The sequence below is a fragment of the Alexandromys fortis genome, unplaced genomic scaffold (assembly GCF_014885135.2).
Source record: "Alexandromys fortis isolate MF-2015 unplaced genomic scaffold, M_Fortis_MF-2015_v1.1 scaffold_157, whole genome shotgun sequence".
Classification (NCBI taxonomy): Eukaryota; Metazoa; Chordata; class Mammalia; order Rodentia; family Cricetidae; genus Alexandromys; species Alexandromys fortis.
Genome location: NW_026068041.1, coordinates 2,936,380 through 2,955,486, shown reverse-complemented (window position 1 = coordinate 2,955,486; position 19,107 = coordinate 2,936,380). Strand labels below are relative to the sequence as shown.

The 19,107-nt window shown below is 48.6% G+C and overlaps 1 protein-coding gene across 2 annotated transcripts in view; it reads right to left on the bottom strand.

The window, feature by feature from the left end:
* Positions 1-5,700: 5,700 nt before the first annotated feature.
* Positions 5,701-19,107, bottom strand: part of Zc3h7b (zinc finger CCCH-type containing 7B) — a 53,709-nt gene continuing 40,302 nt past the window's right edge. For both annotated transcript variants that reach the window (XM_050165652.1, XM_050165654.1), the window contains exons 16-23: positions 18,691-18,872; positions 15,913-15,998; positions 9,833-9,966; positions 9,574-9,679; positions 9,353-9,461; positions 9,005-9,138; positions 8,735-8,898; positions 5,701-8,418 (exon numbers count right to left, since the gene is read on the bottom strand). In XM_050165652.1, the coding sequence (XP_050021609.1) occupies positions 8,154-8,418; positions 8,735-8,898; positions 9,005-9,138; positions 9,353-9,461; positions 9,574-9,679; positions 9,833-9,966; positions 15,913-15,998; positions 18,691-18,872 (1,180 nt within the window). In that variant the 3' untranslated portion in view covers positions 5,701-8,153. The remainder of the gene's footprint in view (positions 8,419-8,734; positions 8,899-9,004; positions 9,139-9,352; positions 9,462-9,573; positions 9,680-9,832; positions 9,967-15,912; positions 15,999-18,690; positions 18,873-19,107) is intronic.

Sequence of the window (19,107 nt, the reverse complement as noted above, 5' to 3'; positions counted from 1 at the left end):
GATCATCTCAGGCAGCAGTCTTGAATCTGTTCTGGATGTAGAACTAAGACATCTGGGCCATCTGTTCCTACCGGAGATTTCTCAGGTGGTCTTCCTTGATCAAACCTGATTTTTCTTAATTCAGAATTAAGAAAATTCTCTCATTTCCTGTAGAAACAAAAGCAAAATCCCTTCTCCAATGTAACATACGTTTTGACTTCAATTTTGAAGTAAAGGTATTTTCAAAATACCTATCTTTTTCGGCAGGGCAGGTCTCATCTTGCTTCTGCCGTGTCAGGAGAGGACTGGAGAAGAATGGTCTTCCTCTGTCTTTGTTTCTTGAGACAGGGTGTCTCTGTGTAGCCCTAGCTGTTCTGGAACTCATGCTGTAGACCAGGTTGTATGTCCACCTGCCTATGCCTCCTAAGTGCTGGGATTAAAGGCATGTACCACTACTACCTGGGTTTTTTTTTTTTTTTCTTTTTTAATTAGGGCTAGAGAATTAGGTCAACAGTTAGGAGCATTTCTTGCTCTTGCAGAAGACCCAGGTTTGGTTCCCAGCACCTACATACATACATGCAGGCAAACTACTCGTACACATGAAAAAAAGAAATCTTTTTTTGGAGGGGTGGTTGTTTTGTTTTTCAAGACAAGGTTTCTCTGTGTAACATCTCTGGCTGTCCTGGAACTCACTTTGTAGACCAGGCTGGCCTTGAGCTCACAGAGATCCTCTTGCCTCTGCCTCCCAAGTGCTGGGATTTAAGGTGTATACCATCATTGCCCTGATTTTTTAAAATTATTACATTTATTTATTTATATTGTGTGTAGGTGCACACAGTGACACAATGGCATGTGTGTGTAGGTCAGAGGACAGTTTGCAAGTTGGTTCTCTCCTTCTACCATGCGAATCCCAGAAATGGAACTCCAGTTGTCAGGCTTGGCAGCAAGGTACCTTTACCCCAAGTCAGATCACCAGCTGTAATCTTAACTTTTGATCCTTTTGTGGCCTCCTGAGTGCTAAGATTGCAGGTGTGTATCACATTTTAAACATTTATTTGTATATGTATGTGTGTGTGTTTGTCTGGTCACTCACATGCCATGGTGCACATGTAAGGTTAGAAGACAACTCGTGAGAGTTGGTTCTCTCCTTCTACTATGTTTGGAAGGAGACTGGACTGAGGTTGTGCAGTTAAGATGTAAGTGCCTTAACCTGCTGGGCCACCTTGTTCACCTTACTTTTAATTTTTGTATAGAAACATGAATCAAAGCCCAAAACCTTTGAAAATTTATTTATTTATTTTCATTTCTGTGTAGATGTGTGTATCTGGGTGCTTGTGGGAGCAGAGGCCAGAGTTGGATCCACTGGGACTGTAGTTACAGGCAGCTGTGAGCTGCCCAATGTAGATGCTAGGAACTGAACTTGGCTGCTCTTCAAGAGCAGTGTATTAGAGTTATCTGGAGGAACACAGCTGATAGAACAAAATATATATGCTATTTATTAGGATGCAGGCTGTGATCTGGGTAGCTCAGGATTGGCTGTCTCACGACAGAAAGACCAAAGATCTGACAGTTGCTCAGTTCTGAGAGACTGGATGTCTCAGCAGTTCAATCTGATGCTGGAAGGATTCCTACAGAGCTGCTGGAATCCGGCCGGAAGAAGTAGGTTCTAATACTCACAGCAACAGGGTAGGTGAACTTGTCAGCACAAGTGAGGACAAGGAGACAAAAAGCCACCAGAAGATGTGGCCCAGATTTAGGGTGGGTCTTCCTACTTCAGAGGATTCAGTCAGTAAACCGCTCCCAGGTGTGCCTAGCTGCTTGCATTTTAATTGATTCCAGATGTAGTCAAGAAGACAGCCAAGATTAGGCACCCCTCCAGACCCCATAAATCATACTTCAGCACTGTCATTTCTATCCCTGGCCCTTCTCCCCCACCTTGTTCCTTTTCATAATAAATTTAATTTCTTATTTAACTTTCCAGTGTTTCTTTCTGCACATGTACACTTATAAATAAAATGGAGTTACTTTTTGTTTTGAACAGCTGTATGATTCGGCCATCAGAGGCTGTCTAGTAAGCATAAAAGGAACCCTCCCTCCTGCCAGTCTCCCTTTGCTCTGTACACCTGAGGTGAGAATGAGGTGGGAGCTGGTCTTTAGATTTGAGTTGTACTGTAATTGCAGCCAGGGCTGACTCGGGCTGGGTTGATGCATTAACTGGTACTTGGCCTCAGAACTTTTTTTTTTTTTTAAAGATTTATTTATTTAGGGCTGGAGAGATGGCTCAGAGGTTAAGAGAACTGGCTTCACTTCCAAAGGTCCTGAGTTCAATTCCCAGCAACCACATGGTGGCTCACAACCATGAAATATGCTGCCCTCTTCTGGCCTGTAGGGACATATGCAGGTAGGACATATACTTAATAAATATACTTAATAAATCATAAAAAAGATTTATTTATTTATTATGTATACAGTGTTCTGCCTGCATGTGAGAAACAAGGCAACAGATGTTATTACAGATGGTTTTGAGCCACCATGTGGGTGCTGGGAATTGAACTCAGGACCACTGGAAGAGCAGCCAGTGCTCTTAGCCTCTGAGCCATCTCTCCAGTCCCAGAATTTTTTTATTTCTAATACAAAACTGGCTTACCACAGAGATAGAAACCAACATGGTGAGTAGTATGCACCCTTAATCAGGAGACCACAGAAGGAGGATCAAATGTTCAAGATTTTGGCTGGTAATCTGGCTTGGGATAAAAGCATTTGCTACCAAGCCTGACAACCTGTCTATGCAGTGAGTTCCAAGACAGCCAGGGTTAAATAGAGAGACCCTATCCTGGGAAGCTTGTATTGCCTCCTTTGCCATGTAGATTCAGCAAGGGGTCCTCACCAGATGCTGCTGCAGACCCATCATGCTTCTTGGGTCTCAGGGCTGCAGGTCAAGTAACGTTGTCCATTCTTCACAGATGATCTGGTCCCAAGCATCCTGTTACCCAACAGAAGATAAATTAATGCACCAGACTAGAGCCTGCAAACAGTTCAGAGCTAAGCGACAGACCTAGTAAGGCCTTAACTCTGGAAAATTGTCCTGTTGCTCAAGGTCCACACTGACACCCTTACTTTGTAATCAGGGGACTTGCCTGGCAGCGTCACCAGTGATCAGCAGACTGCTGGGCCAGGGCAGCTAAGATGGCAGCATTGGGGAGAAAGGATGGCTGAATATGTACCTAGAGACATCTGGAGGGCTGTGGACAGAGTTTGATTGTCCGCATGTCCAGGGTTTCTGGACTGGGAGGTTGATGGTCTACATCTGTTTTTAATCAATGTCCTGACTCCATCCTTCATTTTTCACTGACCATATTTGTCCCAGTTCACTAGCAAGATTTTTTTTTCCAAGACAGGGTTTTTCCATGTAGCCTTGGCTGTCCTGGAACTCACTCTAGACTAGGCTGGCTTCAAACTCAGAGATTCAACTGCCTCTGCTTCCCGAGTCCTGGGATTAAAGGTGTGTGCTACCACCACTGCCAGGCTAACAAATGTTTATATGTGGCAACAGCTATGTCTGTTTGGAGGCAAGCAGTGACCTCCACATGGAGTTCCCTTCCAAGAACTTGGTTAAGGACTTGGATGGTCTTCTGCTCTCTTTTTGGCTAGCAGGGCCTACTTAACTTCCAGGTTCAAAACCCATGCCAGAGGGGCTGCTAGAATTTACTGCTCATTAGTCAGGTCAGTGTCTTAGGCCCACCCTTTCCTGAGGCATGGGTGTTTCCCAGCCAACTACACAGGCCCCTAGTTAAGGACTATCCGAAGTTTTCACAGAACCCACAAAGGTCTTCAGGTGCTTGGTGGGCCCTGCATCTGCCCCAGGAGCAAGCTGGGAGAGAGTACAGGAGCTGGTGCTAGGTCAGTGCGGTGTCACAGCCCAGAGCCAGAAACAGCCCCGTGTTCCACCACCAGACGCTCTGAACATCCAGTTTCATTGGTACTGGGAACTACAGATGTGAAAGAAATGAAAAGGAAGAAGGCAGAATAGTAAGTGCCCACTGATTATGATGGAAAAATCAGACTGCAAGCCAGGTGGTGGCGGTGCACACCTTTAATCCTAGCACTCAGGAGGCAGAGACAGGTGAATCTTGGAGTTAGAGGCCAGCCTGGTCTACAGAGTAAGTTCCAGGACAGGCTCCAAAGCTACACAGAGAAACCCTGTCTTGAAAAACAAAAACAAAAAGCAAAAAAATCAAGACTGCAGACTCAAAGAAAAATAGTCTCTTCGGTAGTTGGTCTTGTATCCCATGGATCTACATAGGGTGAGTGCTCACTTGGGTAGTGCTTCCTTGAGCCTAGTGAACATCAGAAGAGAACTAAAGGGAATTTCAAATTGGGTTCATTCAACCCCTTAGGTTTACTGCTCTCTCTTCAATTTCCTGGGTTTAAGGAATGTCCCATTGCAAGCTTATATATCTGCCCTCCAGTCCAAAGACAGGCTTGTGTTTTTAGTTTTGTTTGAGATAGGGTTTTTCTGTGTAGCCCTGACTGTCCTGGAACTCACTCTGTAGACCAGGCTGGCCTCTGCCTGCCTCTGCCTCTCAAGTACTGAGATTAAGTCTTACTTTTCTCATTCCATCATTTATTAATTTGAGTACCTCCTGCATACCTGGCCAAAAGAACTTCTGTCTTCAGGGAATTCACAGGTCCAGGACCTTTGCTCCCAGGCCACTGTATCCAGTAGATTAAAGTTAACTGGCAAGCCAGGCACGGTGAAGTACACTTATGATCTTAGCGCTCGGGATGCAGAAGCAGGATCAACCATGCAGGTTTGAGTCTAGCCTGGTTTACAATAAGAATTCCAGCCAGGCATGGTGGTACATACCTTTAATCCTGGCACTTGGGGAGGCAGAGGCAGGTGGATCTCTGAGTTTGAGGCCAGCCTGAACTAGAGTGAGTTCTAGGACATCCAGGGCTACAAAGAAAACCCCTGTCTCGAGGGGGAAAACGATTCCAGGCCAGCCAGGGCTCTATAGTGAGACTGCCTGGTGAACATTCACTTTAGACTGAACATACCTTAGGAGATTTGAAAAACACTTCCGCGAGATCAGAGAGATGCCCAGTCTTTAAAAGTTGAGGAAGCTGTTGGGCGTAGTAACACAGGCCTATAATTTCAGCATTGGGTAAAGCAGAGGCAGGGACAAATGATCAAGGCTGGTGCATCCACTCCTACAGAAATAGGTGACGAAACTTTCTCATATAACCTTGGGTCTTCCTTGAGCCAGAGGATCAAGGTTGCAGCCTGGATCACATTGTAAAGCATGGCATGACCCCTCACCTTCCTGGACGCTCCCAAAATGGGCACAGAATCTCGAGTGGCACATGATGGTAAAAGCAAGAGGCACAGGCAGTCCCACAGGAAGGGCTGTGAGCAGGCAGGCTGCACGAAAGCTGGCAAAGGGTGGCTCCTAGGACCATTTGTACAGGGCACAGCTTGTCCCTGCTAACAAGGTGCTGCTGAGCTGGGTCAGCTGGGTCTCCATGTGTACACAGAGACACCGCCCCTCACCCCTTGGAATGTTTGCCCCAGGCACAGCCAGCTGGGGCCAGCTCTGTCCCAGCAGTCCTGGGCAGCCCTGGCCCCCTGAGTCGATGCAGTAGGGAGGAACAGGAGCGACACCTGGGGGACAAGAGTCAAAGTGCACACGTATGTTTTTTAGAACAAAGGCTAAAAAGAAGCAAGTTTCTCTCTCATTTTATTTTAAGGACAAAAATTGTTATTAAAACATCTACATTATTATCAAGATACTATACCTTATGATATTTAATATTAAAGTGTGGTATTCTTAAATTTTAATACAGACATTTTAAAAGGACCATTAGCTTGATTACTGCCCAGCTGATAAATGCAGCATCCCCTTCCACTGCCCCGCTCCATGTCTACTGTCCGTCTCATTCTTGCCTCCTAGGCCCCATTCAACCCTAGCTTTCCAGCTAGAAGCGATTAACTGTATTCATCATTTAAAATGTTTTGCTGTCTCCCACCCCAGGTCATCCATGTCTCCTTCCTCTTCCTTGCAAGGGGTCGGGTCTAGAATGTAAGGGAGTCCAGATCTTAGACGGACCCCTGGACAGATGAACAACAGGAAAAGTCTGAACTCACCCTTCTCTGGTGGGAAACAAACGCTACCCATGTCCTTTTCCTGGCACACTAGTACTCCCCTCTAGACATGGATGTGTGGGAAACAAAACTAGCAGCCAGAGCAGGGCCCAGGTGTGGGCCATCCTGCCCTTTCTGCCCAAATCATCTCTGAGCCATGGGTCCAGTCCCAGTCCTCTAAACAGCTAGATGACCTCATCAGTACCTCAAAACTCACAAAGATGCCTGCATTTTTTCCAAATTCTTTATCTTTAGCCCTCATTAGAAGAGATCCCTTGGATACCACACACATATATAATATTATATAGAGCGATATATTTAATACCTGTGTATATATGCATCACAGGGGCGACATATATACACACTAAAAACAAGGCTGGTGACGACAGACTGCAACACCACAGGTCAGGAGAACAAGTGTCATCAACATTCATGGCCGCAGCCCCCACCTTGGATGTGGTCTCACCTCATCTCCAGCCACACAGCACCCAAACTCTGCCATGCTGGCCAGCTGAGGGTAGGAAAAGGGGGCAGGGGAGAGGAAAAGGTACATGCCATGGTTATTGGGATAAGGTTGGGCAGTGGCAGCATGAGGAACGGGTCCCTTATGCCCAGGGGCATATCATTATGCCATCGAGGACTAGCAACCCTGGCTGCAGGAAAAATAGAGTGTCTGTTCCATCTCACTCCTAGCTAGCCTTAGTTTCTGGTTCCTTCTGGGGTGCCCCACTTCTTATGCCAATGATGTGGAACATTCTGGAATGTCTTAGGGAGCCAGGGGATGCTGTGTCTACTCATGGGTCATGGGATGAAGGGGTGTACACACTTCAGATGATGGAAGAGACCTTGGCAGGTGGAGGCATGGGCCGGGGTTCAGTTAGGGTCCTAGGCAGCTCAGGGTTAGGCATAGAGTGGGACTTGGATAGATAGGTGTAATAGTATATTTGGGTCTTTTGGAGAAACATTTGGGTCTTTATAGTAGGTTCCCAGGAAAGAGGTCGCATAGTGGCCCATAGATCCCAGGTCACCTCCCTGCTCTCATTATTACCTGGACTCTCCCCATGCCTTGTACCTTGTGCAGAACATGAGCGCATGGTGCCTGTATTCTACCATCTCTCTGTGAAAGCTCTTGGAAATAGAACCTCTGGTGCTTACCCCAACAGTATCTCCCCACAGGGCTCTAACAAAACCAATTCTTGTCTCAGTAGCCCTTCCCTGGTTCCCAGGAATGCCGTATAGGGTTGAGGAGCCCAGCAGCTCCAGTTGCTAATGGATGGGGTCTTTTGACCAATGTTTACATCCCAGATCTGTACCAAATTGAGGGCTAGAGACCCTGGGCAAATCACTCCTCCTGCTAGACCTCAGTTTTCCTTTCTGCAAAATAGAGTTTGGGCTGCGTCTTCAATAGTGGCTCACAAGATGGCTGGGTATGGGATGGTTGTTAGGAGCATCTAGACGCCTTGGTCTAGCTCCAGAGATCATCTGCCTTCGCCCTTGCCCCTTTCACAGAGCAGGAAACTGAGGCCCCAGGTGACCAGTACAGTGTCTCCAGCTCCACTCACAACTACATTTTAAGCTAATCAGGGCCTCCTGCCCTCTGCTGTGTCCTGATCTTCCCCCAAGGAAAGGGAGAAGGTAGAAAGGTAAAAGGATCTTCCTGCTGCAGATTCAAGTGGGGACCCCAGGCTTCCCAGCCCTTCAGGAGCAGACAGAATTAAAGCTGTAGGCTGAAGCTGGAGAGGTCAGCCAGGCCCCTCCCTCTCCAACCAGGAGAGCTAGACTTGGGGAGGGGCTGCCCCCATTTTGACAGGACAAGGACCCTGGCCCACTTGGGGCTGCAGTACATGACCTGGGTATACACACCTGGGGTGTTGGGGGTGGAAAGGATGGACAGGGACCCAGGGGACTAGAGACTGCCAGATGGGGTAGTCCCCTGCCCCCAACTAACCTGCCCTCCCTGGCCATTCTGTAAAGCTTTCTGTCCCCAACCCACCCCCGACCCCAGGACTTTGCCCACAGCTGGGATCTGGGCCTACTCCCCAGTGGTGGTGGTGGCAGCAGTAGCAGTTGCAGCAATGGGGGCTTCTGGGGTGGCAGCAGTGGTGTCCCCATCCTCTTGCAGCAGGAAGTTATATTTGCCGAAGTCATCATCCCGTGGACACAGAAGCATGTCCTTGCGGGCCTTGGCCAGCTTTTGCTTCAGCACCTCGCGCCGGTCCAGCCACTCACTGAGTTCCTCTTGTCCATGAGCACAGCGACACTTGTCCCCATCTGGGCAGGCCTTGCCCTTCTGGAGCCTGTGGGTGGTAGAAGGCTCACTGCCTGAGCTCTATGCCTTCCTACCTGGGGCTAACTCAACCTGTCCCCAGACAGCTCAGGTCCTAGCTCAGGGAGCCCCTGACACAGTAGCACTCTCTAGGACCTGATCCATGCTGTAAAGGAGAGGTAGATAGGATTGAACCCACCCCTCCATCCTGACCACTCCCAGTACTGCACTGCATTCACAGCCAAGATAAACTAAGTCAAGGGGATGGGGCTTGTCACAACATCCCTGTCCTCAGGCCCACCTTCTACCTGCCCCTCTGTGCTGCCCCATCATGCTGCCATCGGCACCTGTCACAGAGTCGGAACTCGCCCATAGGGAAGCGGTAGGCCCAGCCACTGGCATCACTGTCGGAGGTGAAGACCTTCTCCTTGTGCTTCTCGGACTGGATATGCTGTTGCCACTGCTTCTTGCTGTTGCTGTTCTTGCCACAGAGCCAGCAGTGGTAGCCCATCTGGGAGCAGAGTTTTATGGGTGCCAACTTCCACACCTCCACCCCACACAGCCCCTCCAGGCTGCCCTCCCAACTGGCCCTGGCCCAACATGTGGGCAGGGCTTACCATGATGTCAGCATAGTCTGTGGGCATCTGGATCTGCTTCTCCCCTTCCCGAGAGCTGATGGGTGTCCCTTCTCCTGGCTTCCCTGGGTTGTGTTTCTTCAGCCACATGTCATAGGTCTGTTGCATATCTAGGACTAGGCAGGGGACAGTGTGTCTAGTGAGGGGGCTTCCCCATACACTCTGCCCATGATCTCTGCTGGAATTGGCACAAACATCTTAGGCCCCGCTGCTATGCTAATCACTCACAGGAAGCCCCTAGTCGACAGGACCTGCTGGATCTGGGGAAGGCCCCAGCAGGATTCAGGAGGTATTAGCAATGCAGTGATGCAGGACAAGTCTACCACTTACTCTTGTTCTCCTTCATGAAGGTCCACATGTCCCTCTCCTCAGGGCTGTGTGCGAAGGAGCAGTTCCCCACATACTGGCACTTGCGGCCATTCTGAGCATGGATGCAGAGCTGTGGGTAGACAAAGGAAAGCCTGCTGAGTCCCACAAGGCTGTGTCATTGTGTTGGCCAGTTAGAAGCCTTCCAAGGCCTACAACCTCTTGCCCACCCCAAAAGTGCTCACATCGTATTGCTGTGGAAAGTTTCGAATGGATGGCAATGGCCTCACCGACACCCATTTCCTCTTGGCTTTGGACATCACCAGAAGGACCCTCCTCTCCTTGGTCCAGCTGTAGATCAAAGATGGGACTCATTGGGGAGAATCAGAGAGAAACCCTCAAAGTTATGAGACCATCTTTCCTCTCTCAGAGCCCTGGTCTCCCAAGTCTTGGCCTCCTTCCTCATGGTACTCTGGCAGTGCCCAGCCTTGCCCAATATCTTACCAATGCCGGGCCTTGGCACTGCAGTACTTGAGGTCCTTGTCTGGCTCCACCACCTGCCCGTTCCTCCAGCACTGACCACACACAAACTTCATCTGCAAGTCAAAGGTGCTGGGCCCATGTGTCCTTGGGGCACCCTATTGGAAGATGGGGGAGTAGGTTGGTGAAGCTATAGCCACCAGGCCTTAGGCCTCTGGAAGTCCTGGGCTAGCATACTGTCCGGTTCTGCTGGCAGACAGTGCCCTCTGATGTGGTAGGGACCCCGAGCCGGGGAGTCTTTCTGCCATCTCCAACTGGGCCTCACTTAGCTTTACTTTCATGGAGGCCTGGCTTATGCAGCCACTGAATAGCATAACTCTTCCTTTGAGCGATTTATTTTCAATTTATTTATTTATTTTTAGACAGGGTCTCACTATATCACTGGCTATTCTGGAACTTGTAGAGACCAAGCTGGGATTGAACTCACAGAGACCGATCAGTCTGTTTCCTAGTGTTGGGATTCAAGGCACGTGATATCATCCTAGCCTTTTTTTCCTGAAACTTATTCTGTAGCCCAGGCTGGCCTCAAACTCACAGAAGTCAGCCTGCCTCTGCCTCCTGAGTGCTGGGATTAAAAGTATGTGCCACCTTGCCTGGATCCCAGCCTATTTTTAAATTAAGTACATACATGTGGGTTTGTGTACCTGTGTGTGGGTGCCCTTGGAGGTCAGAGGCATTGGTTGGATACCCCTGGAGCTAAAATTACAGGCAATGTAAGCTGTTGACATGGATGCTAGGAACCAAACGTAAGTCCTTTGCAAGAGCAGTATGTGCTCTTAGTCATTATAGCTCTTTAACATGTGGTCACAAAGCTATAATCATCTCAGAAGAAGGACCATCAACTGAGAAAATGTCTCCATAAGATTGGGCTGTAGGCAAGCCTGTAGGGCATTTTCTTAATTAGTGATTGATGAGGGAGGGCCTAGCCCATTGTTGGTGGTCCTGGGCTCTATTAGAAAGCAGACTGAGCAAGCCATGAGGAGTGGCAGACCTCTGTGGCCTCTGCATCAGCTCTTGCCTCCAGGTTCCTGTCCTTCTTGGCTTTCTGCCTTGGCTTTTCCCAGTGGACCGTGACTCAGGATACCTAAGTCAAATAAACCCTTTCCTCTCCAAGTTGCCTTTGGTTGTGGTGTTTCATCATAGCAATAAGAGAGAGGGAGGTACTCTCTCTAGAGAGTCAGTTTTAAAATTAATGCTGTTGAGTTGCTCACTCGAGTTTTGTTTTTCAAAGTTGTGTGTGTGTGGACATGCACGTGCACATTTGGGAGTTTATGTACTTCATGTGTATGCAATGCAGGTGAACTGCTGTTACGGGCAACTGTGAGCTTCTAATGTAGGCACTGGGAACCAAACCTGGGTCTTCTGCAAAAGTTGTTCTTGTTTATTAATGCAGGGTTTCCCTGTGCGTTGTCTGTCCTGTAACTCACTCTGTAACTCTGTAAACCACGCTGGCCTTGAGCAGAGACCCACCTGCCTCTGCTGGGATTAAAGGCACGTGCTACTATGCCTGGTGCAGCGAGCACTCTAAACGGCTAGTCATCTGAGTCTCCAACTTTCAATTGAGATTATTATTTTTTTTTAAAAGATTTATTTATTATGTATACAGTGTTCTGTCTGTCTGTATGCTTGCTGGCCAGAAGAGGGCACCAGATGTCATTACAGATGGTTGTGAGCCACCATGTGGTTGCTGGGAATTGAACTCAGGACCTCTGGAAGAGCAGTCAGTGCTCTTAACCTCTGAGCCATCTCTCCAGCCCCCGAGATTCTTTTTTTAAATGATTGAATAACTCTTGGTGTGAGTTAGCACCGAATCTCCATCAATTCTGACATGGTTCTGAATGCACTCCTGCCGTTCTGTACTACATACTTATGCACCGTGATGTTCTCAGCATTAACAACTATAAAACAAAACACTGACCAATTCCAGGATGTGCTGTCTCTATACATTCTGTAGTTTCAACTCTTCAGCCTCTGCGTAGTTCTTTATGTAAAATTAAACAAGCACATTCATTAATGTTTTCTTTCAACTTAACAATAAAATTATATGTATACCAAAAAATAATTTTAAAAGAAATTTCTTTATGACTTATCATTAGTAAATGTTTAATTTATAGCCAGGTATGGCATCTTATGCTGGTAATCCCATCACTTAGGAAGCTAAGGCAGGGGGGACTACTACAAATTAAGATTTCTAAAAATTAACAGACTTTGCATAGGTTACAAAGCCAGTCCCAGAAAACAAACAATCAACAGAGTCCCAGGAAATACTGGACTACATAACGAGAATCTTAAAACAACTTTTGATTTATATGCCCATTTTTATACACGCATATCTGTGTTGCATAAAAACTACTCAGATGAAAACAGACGAAGGAGAAAATGTAGCAGGCCCTGTCCTTGGACACAGCATGCTGTCACGTGCTAGTCTCCACCTGGAATGCCCTGCCTTAATTTTTCATGCAACTTCTTCTAAAAAATGTCTTTCAAAATTCAGCTCAGGTGCTGGAGAGATGTCTCAGTACATAATAGTGCTTTCTACATAAGCGTGAAGACCACAGTCTGGTTCCCAGCACCTCAGTAAAATCCAGGTGAGGTTCTGTACATGCCTGGAACCCCAGCACTGGGTGGTGTGGAGACAGGACAGAGCCAAGCAGTGCAAGCCCTAGGGTCAGCAAGAGACGTCACCTAAAGGAAAAGGCAGAACATAGAGGATACCTGGTACCGCCTCTGGCCTGCACACACTGGTCTCAGCTCAGGCTGCAGGGGGCGCTCCTAGAGCTCTCCTATGGCAAGGCTGCCATTCTCAGGGGCTAAACTACCTGTCTGACCAACCAGTTTTAAGTGCCCGGTATGTAGGGAGGAGGAGTTCAGAGATGGGAAGTTGGCCTTGGGCAGGAGGACAGACAGCCTTGGATTTAGGACCCTTCTTCCCCAGGGCGATGTCCAGCTAGTCTGAGGCTCCTTTCCCACCATTCTTCCAGACCTTTTGTCCCTGCCTTTACTCTGTAGGCAAGAACTGCTTTTCTGTGCCCAGGACACAGTGGGGAGTAAGAGGCGGCCTTGGCTAACTTGTTCTAGCTGTCTTCTGCCCTTTCTGTTCCTAGAGACTCCCTCTCCCATCCTACCTGCCCAGGGGCTCGGGTGTAGGACTGCCACTGGGGCAGCCCTTGGTTTCTTCAGGCTAGCAGGTACATTTGTCCCCGAGCAGTTCCCTCAGAATAGTGACCCGCACTGCCCAGCACTGGGATCACTCACACCTGACTGAGCAGAGGCAGCTCAGAGCAGTTCCTTACCCCTCTCTGCTAAGAGCTTTTGTGCTTCTTCAAGGGACAACATGGTAAGTCAGAGGCACTGGGCCCAAGCAGTATCTGCCCTGGTGGCCCCTGGTTTCACAGGCCTACTAACTTTACTCTCTAAGATGTAAGCAGGCAAGAGCTTCATGTCTGGGCCAGTTCCAGAGCTAGGCCTGGGTGGTGTCCTGATGGGCAGGGAGGAGTCTTGGCAGTGGGGGAGGGGTAAAGCACCACCAGCCAGGAACCACCCTGGGTGGTTCTGGAAGGACTGACCACTGGTTAGGAAGAGAGGAGAGGACGTGGAAGGATGGAGGGGGGCAGGACTCTGTGCTCTCTTTAGAAGACTACCCAAAAGGACCCGCCTGAGCCCACCACAGTGTCCCTGCTGGATTCTTGGCCAGGAGCAAAAGTGAGGGGGAAGCAGGGGAGAGAAAGAAAACTGGGCAGCCGAGTATAGCACTGCATGTCTGTAATCTCCACATTTGAGAGGCTGAGGCAGTTGGGTACTGAGTTCAGGGTCAGCTCAGACTGTAGCAAGATTCATCTCAAAGAAATAAGGCAAAGAGAGACGGGAGGAGAGGGAGCAGAATGGCAGGATCACAAGGAGAATGAGCAGCTGGGGAGGGAAGCCTGGGAGCTGGAGGGAGGGGAGGGGAGGGGAGGAGGGGAGAAGGGTGAGTAGCTAGCAGGGACTTTGAAATGTGTGATACTGGAGGAGCCTGGAGGTCAGCACTGCTTTGACATGCTGATAGGTGCCACAGGTAGCCATATGTCCCTTTGGTCAGAGGTAGAGTGGGGAACCAGTTTCATAAGTTCCTGAAGACTGCTGGCTTTTTGTTTGTTTGTTTTGTTGCTGTTGTTCTGTTTTTTTTTTTTTTTTTTTTTTTATTTTATTTTTTTCCCCCCAGATAGGGTTTCTTTGTGTAGCCCTGGTTGTCCTGGAACTTGCTCTATTGCTGTATATTGACCAGGCTGGCCTTGAACTCAGAGATCCACCTGCCTTTGCCTCCCTAGTACTGTGATTAAAAGCGTGCACCACCACTGCCCAGCCGAATGCTGGCTCTTGGTGGGGGGCTAGAGAGGGGCAGTGGTGGTACACGCCCTTAATCCCAGCACTTGGGAGGCAGAGGCAGGTGGATCTCTGTGAGTTTGAGGCCAGCCTGGTCTACAAGAGCTAGTTCCAGGACAGGTTCCAAAACTAGAGAAACCCTGTCTCGAAAAAACACACACACACACACACACACACACAGAGAGAGAGAGAGAGAGAGAGAGAGAGAGAGAGAGAGAGAGAGAGAGAGAGAGAAAGAGAGAGACAGAGAGAAAATGAGAAATCTCGAAAGGTCTGGCCTAGGAGACAAGATCAGCCCTCATGACTGAGCCACAGGGCCATCCCTCAACAGGCTGAAGCAGGGGACAGTTCCTGTGAGGCTCACCCCTGCGGGAGCTGGTGGACTTTCCGATGAAGACTCTAAGGGGAACTGGATGGTGGGAGTGATGGAGACGGGAAGAACCCGGGCGCACATTCAGTCCTATGTCAGGGGCTCACACAGTCAGCCCACAGTGGAGACCAGGAGAGAAGCGACAACACAATCTGTGGGCACCACTTGGACTCAAGGCATCTCCCCGAGGCTTTTCTGAGGGGCAGGATGGCAGGTTAGATAGTCTCATATAGCCCAAGCTAGCCTCAAACTCACTAAGTAGCTGAGGCTGAACTTCAGTACCTAATTCTGCCTCACCTTCCAAGTGCTGGGATGACAAGCACGCCTTACTGATCCAGAACATTCTTACTAATTGCAGTAGAGAAAAATAACTTTACATTAGGGAACCGCAATCAAGCCATCACCGTTACCACCACCAATGGGACAGCTAGAGAAGACATGCCTCCTGATGTTAAGCTGAGGCCATGGCTTTGCCTGTGCAGCAGGAGGAAACAGGCACTCCACCACACAGGGAAGGAGTAAAACCAGAGGCTTCGAAAATGTCAGCCAGGAAGACAAAGACCCATGAAGGAACGTTTGAAATTAAAGTGGGTGAAAAAGACATGCCAACGGAACAGTGTGTCACTTAGAATTGAGGGGACAGAATCTGAATAGTAGTGTTCCATCTATTAATGTTCTGGTGTTACATGGGTACTATGGTTATATAAAAGTAGCCTCATTACAGAATTTTCTTAAGTTATTATTTTATGTGTATGGGTATTTTGCTTGTATGTGTGTCTGCACCATTTGTGTGTAGTGCCTACAGAGGCCAGGAGAGGGCATCAGATTCCCTGGGACTAGAGTTAAGAGATGTGAGCCAACGTGGGTTCTGGGAATCAAATGTGGGTTTCCTGAAAGAGCAGCAAGTTCTCTTAACTGCTGAGCCATCACTCTAGCCCCAGAATACCCTTTTAAAAGTGGTCAGAGGTAAGAGGATAACTATCTGCACTTACTGCCAGATGGTTCAAAACGGAAACCCCCCCAAAAATAGTGTGCACATTCATTTATGTCTAAAAATGTATATATGTATGTGAAAATACATACTTGCACAAGGAAGCCTCTCTCTCTCTCTCTCTCTCTCTCTCTCTCTCTCTCTCACACACACACACACACACACACACACACACACACACACTCAGATAACAAAGCAAATAGTGAAATGTGAACTCTAGGGATACAGCAAGAGTGCAACTGTGGATCAGGTCACAGTAGAAGGAAATGCACAGCTCCTGTGATGCCCACCCTTCCACCCCCGCCACTCCCAGGGCCTTACCAAGCTGCTGCTGGCCTTCCCTGCATGGGCTTCCATCTGTTGCCAGTATTTCTTGGATTCCTGAACGATGTCTTCGTGGGTCATGCCTGTGGAGGGTGGAAGAAAACATGGGCCTTGGCAAAGGATGAGACACAGCACACTTGGGATGCTGGGATGAGGTCCAAGCAGGAGTCCCACCCAGCCAGTCCCAGCCACAGAAAACTCAGGATCGCAGGAAAACACTCATCTTCTCTGGACCTGTTTGTTCTGTATCATAGGAAGAAAGCTTCCTGACTCCCAAGCCAGCCTCCCGTTCGTAGATCCGGCTGCTCGGCTCTTCCCAAAGCCCTTTCTCACTGGGGGGCTCAGGCAGAATCCTGCTTGGCAGCCTCAAGGCCACTGTCTTTGGGGCTCACCAAGGGACATGGCTCTTCACTGCCAGTTCCAAAGGGCAATGTCCCAGCATGATGGCCCCAAAGTACCAATCCGCTCCTACTGTGTCCTGAATCTTGCCCTCCCTGCAGCTCCTTGGCTCCCAGTGCCTTCCTACAATCGGCTGTCTAATCATTTTGTGGCTGTGGCTCTGCTGCAGCCACTCTGTTCACGGCTTACCGGGTCACATGCCACACTTGATGTCAGATTTTTGCTGGTAACCCTCAAATGCAAATCGACAGCCCACATCTCCCTTTGAACTTACAGCCTGCCACCTCTGGGTGCCCACTCAACATCACTCCTTGAGGTCCAAGAGACAGTTTGGGACCCACATCCCACACAGATCCCTGATATTAGCCCCCCAAGCATGCTCCTGTACACCCCTCTTCTCAGAATATGGAAGGCACCATGACTTCAGCACTGACCTTGATAGAACTTTCCGTTTGATACTTCACATCTAGTCCGTCAACAAATCTTGCTGGCTCCATCTCAAAGTCTACCCAGAATCTGACCACTTCTCTCACCTCTGCTACCACCACCTGGTATGAGCTACATCCTCCCTGGGGTCTCCACTCATGTCCTAGTTCCTCCATTCTCCACCAAGCAGCTAGCATGGCCTGGAAACTGCCGATCAGATTCTGGAACTCCATTTCACCTAAAACCCCTCCTGGCATTGCATAGCAGATTTAGAGTAATGCCACCTGCAGTCGTGTGTTATATCAACGATGGGCTTTTGTTCTGAGATGCTCAGTATTCTGAGATGCTGTAAACAGGATGAGGCTGCACCAGCATCACAGGGCAGGCTTTTAAAAGCAACCGTCTTACTACCTTTATTTAGTTTGTGTTCATGTGCAGGAGGGTGTGTGGGCATCAGAGGACAACTTGCAGGAGCTGGTTTTCTTTTAATGTGGGTCTGGGGATTTCACTCAGGTCATACTGAGTGGCATGCACCTTTATCTTGTGAGTCATCTCTTGGATACATAGTCAGCATTTTAATTTGTTTCTTAATACACTCCAACAATAAAGATATAGTATAGCAAATCCAAGAATGAGCAACAGTGCTGTTCATTCACCACAATTCATTGCCGTTCAGCCCCATCATCATATTGTGAGACCACTGTCCTTTGGCCCGCCATTGACTAAAACATCAATGCAGTATGTGACTATATTTCTATTTATGGCCAAGAGACTCTCAGATACTGGGACCCCTGATGACCTTGAGCCTCCACTCTCCTCAAGCCCTTGCTGCTTGGAGCAGTCCTTGTCCTTCCCTAGACAGGCCAGTTCTCATCGCCTTAGGAATGCTTTCCTCCCTCCCTCTCCCATTGCTGCCTCCACAACCAGCGACACACAACTGAAGTCAAAACACCATTGACTCAGCCAGGCACTATAATCTCAGCACTTGAGAGATAGAGGCAGGTGTGATCTCTGTGTTCAAGGCCAGCCTTGAGTTCCAGCACAGCCAGGATTACACAGAGAAACCTTTTCCCGATAAAACAAAAAACAAAACAACAAAAAACCAAACTCAAAAAAAAAACAAAAAAACCACACACTTGACTCTAAGACAATAGCATCTACATTGATTGCCATATATACAAATAAATATATGTTCCTGGCACAAAAAATGTTTATAAAATAATAACAGGCGGTAGAGAAGACTATGATCCTAGGTCAGATGGAACCTAGGATTTAAATTATTAATTTTTATTTGCATTGGTGTTTTGCCTGCATGTATGTCTGTGTGAAAGTATCAGATCCCTTGGAACTGGAGTTACAGACAGCTATGAGCTGCCACATGGGTGCTGGGAATTAAACCCAGTTTCTCTGGAAGAACAGCCAGTGCTCTTAACCACTGAGTCATCACTCCAGTCCCTGAACCTAGGATTTAGTTTACTTGCTCCATGTAAGTCCTCAAAAGTGAGGGTCTTCGTTAGTTCATGGTTGGATACCCTGACAGAGAGGGTGCTCGGAAGAGCACTTAGATGGACGGGATGTACGAATATCTGAGAATCCACTTGCTGGACCAAGAGAAGGAGGCACGGGGAGAAATGTTATTGGTTATTACCCAGGCAGCAGGTGGAGTTGCTAGAGCAGGTTAGGCTTTAAAGTGGGAGTCTACCAGGCACTGAGCCTCACTCATTCTTATATCCATATCTTGGCAAGGTCTAGACAGGGAGAGACCCCACAGCTCCCTGTGAGCAGAATTCTCTCTTCTGTGATGTCCAGGGTTCCTAGCTCCTCCAGGAAGCTCTCAGGAGCCTCTTGCTTCTGAACTCACCTTAGGTTCTCTACGTTGGCCATCAGGCCCTGGCCTGTTTACTCCCAGCTAATTCCAAGCCTACCTCACCTGCTCTGCCTGTCCCTCACCTGAGTACTGCTGCAGCAGCCAGACCTTGAGCTCAATGAAACTATGGGCGAAGTGGCAGCTGTCCTCGCGCAGGCAACCATAGCGCACCTCATGGCGGCACACGTCAAACTGGAAGTGCTCTTGGAACTGACGGATCTTGGAGTACTTGAGAGAGGTGGAACGGACGATGTGCACCAGGCACCTGGCGGGCATATGGGACGTGCATGATGCTGACTATGGTCCCCACCACCCTCTGCCCTCCATCTACCTTTCCAGTGCCAAGCAAATCTGAGGAGAGAGCCTTCTCAGAGCCTGCTCCTGGGCACCTCCTGTCCTCGTAACCCATCTCAGAATGTGGATGGCACAGGAGGTAAAGGGATCCTACACTCAAGACTTTAATGCCAGCTCTGTTTTACTTGCGCCCCACCACAGACCTC